Genomic DNA, 12,258 nt, shown 5'->3' on the forward strand with positions numbered 1-12,258 from the left:
AAACGGGAAGTGAGAGGGGCGGACAGCTGGGTTCAACTATCTTACTTCCCGACCTTTCTGGAAGCCGAGTTTTCATAATTCCCTTCAGCACAGTCTCTTGAATATATTCAGTGGGGGAAAGGAGCTAAATAAAACTTTGATGCAAACTTGACTGTTAGTTATCACTAAAAATTGCTGCGAGCTAAGGCTTCTGAAACTTCAATGAAGAAAACTTTGATGGAAATTGTCTTGTTGATATCTCTAAGCACTGCTGAGAGCTAAGTTTTATAAATTAACTAAAGCAGACAATACCATTTCTGAGCAGAAATGCTGATTTTTTTTATAGCCCTTATTTTTCTCATAATCCAAAGAACCAATGAGTAGAACACAGTAATCACAGCCAGATCTCAGAGGGATTTTTCAGGATCTCGGATATTTTTGTTATTGTTGTTCCTCCTCAAAATCCCAAGAGGATTACATTCTGATTGCATCCCCTTTTTACTTGGTTAGTCATTGCAACTGATGTTTCTTCGTTCAAAACTTTACACGCCCCAGGTCTGCTTTGACACAAAATAATAATAAAAAGGTAAAACTAGGAAACGTGTGAGGAGGAAGAACAGCCACTGGAGGCAACATGAGCATAAGGGTAAGAAAATCGCGGGGTGCAGGGATGACTCCCCTGCTGCGGGGATGACTCCCCTGCTGCTCCGGTACTGGACCTGGGTTCAGTTCTTAGCACCCACATCAGGGGTCTCACAGCCACTTCTAAGCCCAGTTCCAGGGAACCCAGTGCCCTCTGTCCTCCATGGGCAGCTGTGCACTGGACACAAACTCACACAGGCACACACACATACACACAACTGAAAAGCAGATGAATAAATCTTTAAAGAACAAGCCGAGCTGAGGGGACTTCTTGCCGTGGCGTGTTACATGTATCACGGAGCGCTTTTGATATATTCATATTTTACAGATGTTTCTCTTCCTCCGCCAGGAGCATTAAAAAAAAACTATTTCTGGGCTAACTAACTCAATTTGTGGTAATGAGGTCTGTCCTGGACTTTAGGGTGTGGAAGGAAGAAGGTAGAGAAAGAACTCTGAAGACCCAGGGGAGCCTGAATGACATGTGCCGATGGATTCTGCTCCAATATCTGGATATTGGTATCTGTACTGTTGTCCTGTGGCTGTAACACGAGTGTCCATGTTGGGGCTGGAGAGACGGCTCAGTGCTTAGGAGTACTTGTTGCTTTTGCAGAGGACACAGGTTGAATGAACCCCCAGCACCCATATAGTGGTTCCCAGGCACCCTTAACTCCAGTTCCAGGGGCTCTGACACCGTCGTCTGGCCTCCTCAGGCTTCGCGCACACACATACACACACACACACACACACACACACACACACACACGCGGTACACAGACATACAGCACTTAAGACAGTCGTATAAATAAAATAAAATAAATCTTTTTAAAAAGGCATCAGCTTCCTAAGAGAAAAAAAAGTGAATGTTATCCAATGCGGATAATTAATTTAGCAAATTAAGGTAGTGTCATGTCTTTCGAGTTCTGATCTGATACGTTGTCATTTTTTTAAGTGATTAATGAGGCAGAAGATCAGGTATCAAGGAGAAGACAAGAAATAAAAGTGAAAAATGACAAAAGAGACAGAAGAAGGGGGAAGAAAAATAGAAAGGAGAACTTGGTGTAATACCACTTTATCTCAGAGAAAGAGGCTCACGTGCAGATAAGAAAATGAATTTTCATGTAATGATATAGTTGATTCTTCTGTTTGTTATCAAATACTAGTAATCTCCTTTCTGTTTTTTTGTTTTGTTTTGTTTTGTTTTGTTTTTGAGGTAGGGTTTCTCTGTATGGCCTTGGCTGTCCTGGACTCACTTTGTAGACCAGGCTGGCCTTGAACTCACAGAGATCTGCCTGCCTCTGCCTCCCGGAGTGCTGGGATTACAAGTGCGTGCCACTGTGCCCAGCTAGTAATCTCTTTGTATATATAAAAATTACTTTAAGATTTATCCCAGATATATATGTATAGGGGAAACCAAGGGACGGTTGTATTCATGATTTCCAGTAGATTCTTTCAGTGTTTGCTGCAGCCCCGGGGATGAGAGGGTGTTATGACATTTAGCTGGAGCAATAACGGCACGAATCAAACGCCTCCAGTGGCTCTGCAGTAAAAGGGATTATTTGCCCATGCCAAAACAGCTTCCCAGCATGCAATGGGGTCCTGCAAGATACAAAGCTTCAGAAGGGGACTAGAAGGCCTGTTGCCTGAGGTGTCCACTTGCAGTGAACTAACCTAGAATGACAGACGCATTCATCTTGGTGGCTCTTACCCCTGCGGTGTAGTGAGAGCTTCTAGGTTTCTAAGCCTAGTTAAGAAAACAACTCTCCTGAGTTGGGGTGCACTGTGTAAAGGTGTGTGTCTCTGTATATTCAACTGTACTGGCAGAGAGCTGAGGCCTGGCCGCCTTTGGTATTCTCATTCTTATGGCCCGTCACTAGCCTCATTTTTTTGTGTGTGGCTTTTTTTGTTTGTTTGTTTGTTTGTTTTGTTTTTTGTTTTTGAGACAGAGTTTCTCTGTGTAGCCTTGGCTGTTCTGGCCTCACTGTGTAGTCCAGGCTGGCCTCGAACTCACAGCAATACACCTGCCTCTGCCTCCTGAGTGCTGGGATTAATGGCATGCACCACCACCGCCCCGGCCTTAGCCTCATACTTTGTAACCGTTCACCTTCCTCACTTGCTGATTGGCTTAATAACTGACAGCCAATAGCTAAGCAGGAAGTGGAGGGTGTAACTTCCCGTCAGAGAGAGGATCTCTGGGAGAAAAAGCCGACATGGAGGACTCATCAGAGTGGTACAGGAAGGGGCAGGTAGTGAGAGAGGTAAAGAAGCAGCTCCATGGCTGGGGATTGGATAGAATAACCGAGGCTGCAGTTAGATGGGCAAGCTGAGAGTCTGCCCACCTAAATACCTAAACTTTTTTTTTTTTGAAACAGGGTTTCTCTGTATAACAGCCCTGGCTGTCCTAGACTTGCTTTGTAGATCTACCTGCTTCTGCCTCCCGACTGCTGGGATTAAAAGCGTGTGCCACCCATATCTTTATTTAACCGCTGGCGGGTACAAGAAAGTCCCACTATACTCATATGGCCCAGGACACCCTCTAGAACATAAGAGCTTTCCAAGGTGTTCAACAGTCTGTGACGTCATAACTATAGCTGACTGCTCTCACGGTCTTGTCAGAGAATCTCAGTGAAAGACTGAATCAAACATCTGGTGGCCATGAATAAACCCACCCTTAAGTCTGGAGTAAAGGTCTCCCTATCTCAGCTGCAATCCATTTAACTCCGCCTCACCTACTGAGTATCCACCTGGGCGAAACCCTCAGCAGTAGGAAGATGGGTAAGCCATGATCCCTGCCCACAGACCTCAGGAAGATGACAAAGAGACAAAAAGCCTTTCTTTTGCATTAGCCCAATACCTCTAGCACCACATATCACATTAGAAACATGAAAGAATGAGGATTTGAATTTTGGTTAGCCTCACTCTATAGACACCAATTGGGTATCTTACAATTTAACTAAGTTCTGAAACTAACTGTGCAGATAAAAAGGCAAAAGAAAAACCTCTGGAAAAACCCAAGGCCAATATCAGGGCCAAGAAATAGAAACCCACCAGTCCCTGATCTGGTCCAAGCTTAGGAACTGAAATCCCACCAATCCTCACCCACTCCACCCACTCCAAGAAATCCTACAGAACCCCTGCTTTCTGCTCAGTTCCCTGCTGCTTCTCACCAGAGCAGGGGCAGCCACCCTCCTGGGTTTTCCCCTCCCAATAACTCTGTTGTGTGAGGTTTGTTGTGTGGTGTGACTTTGTGGCATTCCTTGGCTCCTGATTGCCAGGAGCCTTTCCCTTCAGAGCTGCAACACTGAGAAACTGCTCAAGCTAATACACGCAGGTAAATGGCTTAGCCCTGCATACCTCAGGTAAAGCTTATGAAGTGGGCGTCCTGGTCACTAGGAACTTCTGTTTGCCTTAATTCCAAACCACAGCTGCTGCTTCGAGCTTGAGCATTTTCTAGAATTTACTAGGCAACCCTGTTACTCCTGACTTACAACAAATGAACAACCAAATAAAGTGATAGATAGAGAGGGCAAGAGCTGGAGAGGCGCCAATCCCAGGAGCTCCTGTCTCCACGCATCCTCCAGGCACAGAAGCCTGATCTTATCTCCCACTCTGGAAGACAGCCCTTCATATCAGACATGCGCTGCTGTCAAAACGGAGATGAGAATCAAGTTAAGCATATAAAAAGATACAATCTACATAAAATAATTTTGAACTCCATACCCAAATGGAAAATGTTATTTTAAAACATCCAATTAGAGACAGACAGAACCAAAAAAATAAAAATCTGTTCAGTGTGGATATTTTTTTTTCAATACAAGAAAAATTCAAAACGTTGTAATGGAATAATAAAATATTCTCAAATAAGATTTTATCTATATTACAGAGAGCTGTAACAGTTCTCTTTTCTTTCTTTCTTTCTTTCTTTTTTACCCCTATTTTTTCCTGGAGGAGCAAGGTGGTTTCAAAGATAGGCTTTGAAGAAACAGCCTTGCAATTTCTTGAAAGAATACGCAACTTGTAGTATGACACACATTATGCAAGGCTTTTATCTTTCTTTGCCTTGGTTCCTCATTCTGAAATGAAACCAAATACGCCTATGTGTGTAAAGTACTTTAGCCCTGTGGCCAACACACAGTGTTCCAAAAGTCTCACCATTTTTATAACCAGTGTGCCTGAAAATGCTACTATGCTAAGAAAGGCCTGCTTACAAAATTGGCCACTGGCTACTGTCTAGCAACTTGGACTTTTCTAAAGCTGGTCAGAGTGGCTCACTGTGCCTCAATCAACCGTGAGCATGATTTACGCTAAACACCTGCTTTCCTACTAGCACTTATAACTGGTATGATCTAAGCCCGTCCCCAGCAAACACCATGGGTACCGAATCTATAACAGCCTTCCCTCACAGACACGTCATACTTACCACAAGTGTGAGAGGGGCATGTACACCCTTCATCACTTGTGCTGGCCCCTGGTGCCTGTTAAATTTCTGACTTTGTTTCCTTTCTTCCACTGTGATGACTTGTAGCTGACTGTGAGGAAGGGTTCTCGTAGAGTCTTAGGGTGACTATTACTGTGATGACTAAAAGCAAGTCGGTAAGGAAAGTTGGCTTACACTTCCACATTGTAGTCCATCATTTAAGGAAGTCAAGATAGCCTCACATAGGGCAGGAACCTGGAGGCAGGAGCTGATGCAGAGGCCATGGAGGGGTGATGCTTGCTGGCTTGCTTCCTCGTGGCTTTCTCAATCCGCCTTTTTAAAGATTTTTTGATTCATTTTTATTTTATGTACATTGGTGTTTTAACTGCTTGCATATCTCTGGGAGGGCGTCAGATGCCCTGGGATCGGAAGTTACAGATAGTTGTGAGCTGCCACGTGGGTGCTAGGAATTGAATCTGGGTCCTCTGGAAGAGCAGCCACTACTCTTAACTGCTGAGCCATCTCTCCAGTTGTACCCCTCCCCAGGCCTGCTTTCTCATTGAACACAGGACCACCAACCCAGGGAGGGTACCTCCCACATCAGTCACTAATTAAGAAACTGTCCGGCAGGCTTGCCTACAGCTGACCTTAGGACAGTATTTTCTTAATTGAGCTTCCCTGCTCTCAAACAACTTTAGGTGTCAAGTTGACAGACACTCTGCAGCACAGTTAGAAAGTTCTCATTGGTGACTCGAGGCATGGAAGTGGAGTGGGGGTGGGGGTGCGTGGGCAGGGACCGACCTATCACACTGTTCAACCTCTTTGACTTTAAGGACTATTTGCAGCGTCCATGTAGTACATAGTACTACAGCCAGCAAACCAGCCAAAAAGCACTAGTATCCAATCTAAAGTTCTCTGCTTTCTTACTTAATAATTATTGAGAAATTCACATACTACATTGTTTCTTTTATTCAACATTTCAATGTTTTGTGGGGTTTTTTTTTTTTTTCTTTACCAGTATCCAGTAGGTATTTTTCTTGAACAAACTCCAGTTTTGTGCTTCCCTGACTCCCATCCCCATATCACCTGCAGCCTCCCCAAGAATGATAAGTGGCCTATCTGTCTGTCATCTAGCTGCCTACGTAGAAAGCAGCACCACGTACAGATCCCCATGGTCTGTGTTATTGTAAGGTTGTGCAACATAGACAGTCAGGATCTGTGTTACCCCAGTTCACTGGCACATGCACAAACATGAACAAATTAGCTACGGAAAGGGAGGAAAGGCAAACGGAAGAAAATCAACCGGCCAGTGCACACACTGAAACACTAGTTTCTCAAGATGAGACTTTCAGGAGCTAGTTTAACTGGACCCCTGAAACTGAAACATAGTTTCTCAGTACACTTTGAAAAGCACAACAAAAGTGGATCAGCAGGAGCAGTTTCTGGAAAGGCTTTGGCTACCATGTTGCAAAAGCTGGGTGCGGAGCCTAAAGAAAGAGTGGCGGTCATGATTAACCCCAAGTTCTAACAGAGCATCCAATGGCCACGAGAGAAGCAAGACTGGGGACCACTAAAGCAATACACAGCCTCCTCGTTGGTTTTCTACGGAAAGCAGAACAAGTACAGACAATTTAAATCTCCCAAAGATTCCAATGATCTTCAGAGCCCCATTCTAGAACCTGACTTTCTAGAACCTGGATTTCCTCACTCCAACAGCCCACCTCACTAGGCTTTTTGAATCATGATTCTAAGAACAGAGAGACAAAAAGCAGAAGAGTCATCCACTACTAACAGGAACTAAATACAAGTCCCCAAACAAGGAAGTAACACCAGTGTGAAGTTTTTCTGGAATTTTCTAGAAAATAGGCTGAGCGATTTCGCTTGGAAACCTGCTCAGTACTGATAGAAAGAAGTACTGTTGTTTCAAGAATTCTGACTCTTATCTTTAAATTCCTAATCATTCAATAAAGCGGGTATGTGTTCGTTTGGGTGTGGGGATCTAATCAGTGGCTTGGTCGGTGCTAAGTGCATGCTAAGCAGACACTCTACCACCTGGCTACATCTGTACCCCATGGCAACTATTTACCTCTTATTGTGAGAGGCAGCAAATCTGATCAGCTCAAGAAGCAAGTCACCAATGAATGCCAAGCCATCCAGGACAGCAGAAAGCACAAGACATCAAAACACCACTCCACATGTTAGAGCGGTCCAGGGTCAGGAAAGGAAGCCAGCTCGTGGCTGGAGTAGTGAGCAACAGCCAGAAAAGACATGGACGTCGGGAGAGAGATTTCTACGTGTTGGACAACCACCCCATTCTGCCCCTTCTGGGTTCTCACAATGACTGAACCATTTCATATTCAGACAGTGGACTGGGATCTGAAATAAGAAAGGCTCCCCTGGTATTTCTCAGCTTAAACAGCCAGGACACTTGTAACTTTGCACAGTTAGCCTTCCACACCTGTAGGCACCGAGTCTACAGAATCAACCAACCCTGGAAAACACTTGGAGGGAAAATTGCATCTGTTTGAACATACACAGACTTTTTCTCATGCTAAGCAATAGAGAATGTGCACTCATTTTTATAGCATCAATATTGTATCTGGTATTATAAGCAATATATAAGTAACTTAAAATACACAAGAGAAAGTGCACAGGTTACATGCAAATGCTCTACTATTATATATAACAGATTTTAGTACATGAGGTGGTGATGAAAGGAACCAGCCCTCTCACATATATTAAAGGCCAACTGTATACTAAGGGTCGTCAGAGTGAGTTGACCATCGGGTTGTATTTTCTCTTTATGTGCATGGTGTTTTGCTTGTATTTATATCTGTGCACCTCATACACGCCAGGCTCCTGCAGAAGCCAGAACAGGCCATGAGACTCCCTGAAACTAGAGTTACATCAGGCTGTGAGCATCCAGGGGATTGCAGACAATCAAACACAGGTTCTCTGAGAGAACAGTCAGTGCTTCTAACTACAGTGCCGTCTCTCTGCCCTCACTGTGTTGTATTTTAATAGTGTCAGTTCATATTTCTAAGTTGACAATGTAAGTTTCTGTAGGTTTGGGGGTTGGTAAAGTATCACCTTTTACCACTATCATTGCTGTATTGCAATTTTGTGTATTTGCAATTTTTAAATAATCCTTATTTCTGGGAACAGTTATCTGAAACCCTTTTGGATTTCTGAACTTCTCAGATAACAAGGAAAACGTAGCGTACACATCATGGTAGGGTTAGGGTTGTTCTAACAGGGTCAGGCCTGTTCTCAACAGGGAGCCGATGTCACTAGTCACATTAGCAGCTTAGGGTACACATACATATGTAATCAAAGTGAGTAAAGAGTGAACGTGGTCTTGCCTCAGCTGGAGCTTCACAGTTAAGAGCTTTGAAGCCTTGGTTCTCAGCACTCGGGAGTTACAGTTGAGGGAATATGGCCGTACGGTGTGAGAACCCGGGCAAAGCACTAGTCACAGTGATGCTCATAATAGACATAACAGGGCTGAGGGTCGTTCAGGAGAAGCAGTGCCATTACGTATAAATCAAGGCAACCAAAACACAGAAGGGGAAAACGACAACAGCAAAACAAGTAAATCAACAGCGATCAAAATGCCTAGGAACAGACACAATTAAGCCCAAATACCAGGACCACCAGGCATTCACCGTGACCACATTTGCTAAGCACATTGTCAAGAGAAATCCTGTTCCTAGCCATTTTCTGCAGCCTAAAATTATTTCCAGCAGAAAAGACTGCGGCAATAGAAAATACCACATCTAACCAAAACCCCTCCCTTCCCCACCATATGTCAAGACCCCACAGCGGGAGCTCACTGGACTTAGGGCTCTTTAATCTCCCTCCTCACCCCATTAAAAAACACTGCAGTAGATGCTTAGCATCTATAGTTGAAGAATCCCTCTGTAGATCAGCCTCAATAAGTAGCTCACTGAATAGCTGATCAGCTTCAGGTGATGAAGAAATGTTCACACAAAGCAGCTTAGGCTTTAATACATAATATGGCAGTTTGTGTGGGGGAAAGCTATGTGCTCAATATACCTAATAAATTTTGTAAGGACCTATAACATACAGGAATGGATTTTTTTTTTTTCTGGCAGATTAATTAGTTCAAGAGGCTGACACCAAATGGATAGCCACATATCTTAACCCCTAATGACAGACTTGGGCCGAGTGCTATCAAATGCTGAATTTTACATCTCAAGTCCAAATGACAACAAATTGTTCATTAACACAATGGAGAGCTCCACCCACTCAATGGTATCAACAGAGAAAACAAACGGCAGTGTAGACCATAATTGTCTCCTACCTCCGCTCGACCCTCATAGTAGGTTAACACGGATTTTGTAAGTACAAAAAGTCTCTCCTTGTAGTTTAAGGGTGATGTCTTCTTCTTCTGCTGGGACCTTTTAATAAGGATCTCTTCTAGGATAGTGTTAAAATTCATCTCGCTCTTCTGGTCGCTCTTTCTCCTGCCATTGAAGACACGGGGATCCTAAAGTGAGAGGGTGAGGAGTGAGCATATGGGGCCAATTCCCTAATGCTGTCGCAGTTGTAAATACACACCCTCCTCTCACTGCAGCTGGGGTAATCCTAAGTGTCCAGACTGGGATGTCCAAGGCAAAGAGTTCTTCCCTTCCTACCTCAGCCCCCATGCTGCCCAGCCATCTCCTAGGAAAATCTAATCAAGATTTCTCATGATTAAGCCGGGCATGGTGGCACACACCTTTAATCCCAGGACTCTGGGAGGCAGAGGCAGGTGGATTGCTCTGAGTTCAAGGGCAGCCTGATCTACAAAGCGAGTCCAGGACAGCCAAGGCTACATAGAAAAACGGTCTCAAAACAAACAAACACGACCAAAAACAAACAAAAAAGATTTCCCACAATAATGATGATGATGATGATGATGCCTTTGTCACTCCCAGTATCCCTCAGCTCTCTAGCACATTCTGCTATTTGACTTCAGAGAACAAATATTTCAGATGGCAAAGTGCACTCCATTCACTGCCTGTATTGTTGGTTTAGGCCTCAAGATCTTGGTACGCAAAACAGATGCCCGCACAGCATTATTGATTTGAACGATGAATGAGCACGGTAGTGGATACAATTCACTCACCTGTGATGCAGTCAAGGTGCCATCTTGATCTGGCATCATAGCAGTGCCAACGGGAAGCTGTTGCTACAGGGAAGGCCTCTGTTATCAACATTACCATGACCCATGTGTGCTAGGCAGACCACAGGAGAAAAGAAGCCCACCCAGTCAGTATTAACCCTCCTCAGGGCAACCCAACTGGATGCAAAGACCCTCGGTCCTGTACCTGGAGCCTTTTAAAACTTAAACAAGAGCCGGCAAGAGGGCTTAATGGGTAAAAGTGCTTGCCACCAAACCCGATGACCTAAGTTCACTCCCCAGAAACCCCCACGGTGCAAAGAGGAGAAACAATGCTTGTAATGTGTCTTCCTACCACCATGGTATGCAAAAAGAAAGAAAGGGACGAGGGGAAGAAGGAAAGGAGAGAGAAAGAGAGAGAGAGAGAGAGAGAGAGAGAGAGAGAGAGAGAGAGAGAGAGGAGGGAGGAGGGAGAGAGAGAATGAGGAAAGTAAAATTTGACCAAATTTAATTCTGAACCATTTGAAAATCCAAAAGTACTCAAGAGAAGGCCCGTAGATTCTTCCCTGAGGCAGGCTGAATTAAAGGTTAGCTTTCCTTCCCTTGCCTGCTCCATGCCCTTCAGGAAGTAATTATTTGTCAAACCATGGAAATCAAAGGCTTCTCCTGGGACATATTCAGCGCTACTTGATAGTGTAACCAGTGACCGGACACTGAGCTGCTAGGGAATTCCACCATGCTCCCTTCCAATTTGGTGACTTTAATGTTCTACTCCTCCTCAGTGGCCATCACCCACTCGGGTCCTCCGATTGTTATGAGGGTCTCTTCAGTAGCATAAACTCTAAACCCACCCCTTGCTTTAGAAGGTGCGCCAGGGAATACATGGTTAGTGTGAGGTTTCAGTGAGATGCAGATAGTAAACTGTGTCATGCTATACAAATATGATGCTTATAGTGAGCTCCACTGGCATTTCCCAGCTCACAACATCCAGACCTCACAGCTGGACAACGGTAGCACCTTCCCAACTGGTCTTCCCTAACCAACACTCTTGCCTCACTTAACCTTAACTACTACGTACCCCGTCCTCCGTTGAATCAGTCTTCAAAGTTCCATTGGGTCATTTCATTCTTCTGACGTGCTCAGTGTCACCCAACACCTGGAGGATAAAGCCAAAACTTAGTTTTACCCTGGAGATGTTCACAATCCAGTTGTGATCTGACACTCCATGCTCAGTCCAATTCTTCCCCAGTCACTGCTAATACTGCTCAAAACAGTCCCCGGCAGTGCAAGGCCACCTCCCACAGCGCTCATTCTCCCCAGCTCCTCTCAACCCACTCATGAAAACTCCATCAACTCCCCTCCCCAGCACACAAGTCTTTCTCGTGTCTCTGGTTAATGAAACTGACTGTGATACCCACAGTCTCTCTCATTCATCACAAAGTTAACCATATTTCTCCGTGTCTGTAAAACAAAACATGTACTCTCTTTTGTTTTCCTGAGAAACTGTTGGAGATTAAATTTCCACCTCTTTAGAAATCTTTTTATAAGACATTTCCAGGAAGAAAAAATAAAGTGGCTACTTAGGAAAGGCTACCAGGAGAGAGGACAGCTGGGCTAATGGTGGAAGCTGAACACCTACTTCCTTTCTGAGAGTCCATCATAGGTCGCTACTTTACTTGCTGTTATTAAGAAATTAACACTCTGAGGGACTGAAGAAATGGCTCAGCAGTTAAGAGCATGTACTTTTCTGGAAAATAACCCAGGTTTGGTCCCCAGTGCCCATGTTGTGTTTCCAGGGAACCCAACGCCCTCTTCAGATCTCCATAGGCACCTGCACTCACATGAGCACATCTCCCCATACATACAACTTATAATAATGTTTAGAAATAAATAAAAATTTAAATAAAAAATTAGCACTTAAAAGAAAGCAGAAAAAATATATATATAAAAACAAAAGTCTGGAAACGAGAAGACAAATACATGCTAGGTCTAACAGAGGGAGGAAAGCAACCATTTTATACCATACAACTTCTAGACAGTATAAGAATTAAGCCATCAGCTGGGCATGGTGGCACACGCCTTTAATCCCAGCACTCAA

At 44.2% G+C, this 12,258-nt stretch overlaps 1 protein-coding gene across 3 annotated transcripts in view; it reads right to left on the bottom strand.

Annotated features, from left to right (window-relative positions):
- Tec (tec protein tyrosine kinase) overlaps nt 1-10,485 on the bottom strand; it is a 73,479-nt gene extending 62,994 nt beyond the window's left edge. The window contains exons 1-2 of one of the 3 annotated variants that reach the window (XM_051170486.1): nt 10,167-10,485; nt 9,360-9,545 (exon numbers count right to left, since the gene is read on the bottom strand). In XM_051170486.1, coding sequence (XP_051026443.1) covers nt 9,360-9,545; nt 10,167-10,205 — 225 coding nt within the window. In that variant the 5' untranslated portion in view covers nt 10,206-10,485. Of the gene's footprint in view, nt 1-9,359; nt 9,546-10,166 lie in introns of those variants that run through there. The other 2 variants (XM_051170485.1, XM_051170487.1) reach the window with 2 other exon arrangements.
- Between the last annotated feature and the right edge of the window lie 1,773 nt (nt 10,486-12,258).

This window comes from Acomys russatus, chromosome 28 (genome assembly GCF_903995435.1).
Source record: "Acomys russatus chromosome 28, mAcoRus1.1, whole genome shotgun sequence".
Classification (NCBI taxonomy): domain Eukaryota; kingdom Metazoa; phylum Chordata; class Mammalia; order Rodentia; family Muridae; genus Acomys; species Acomys russatus.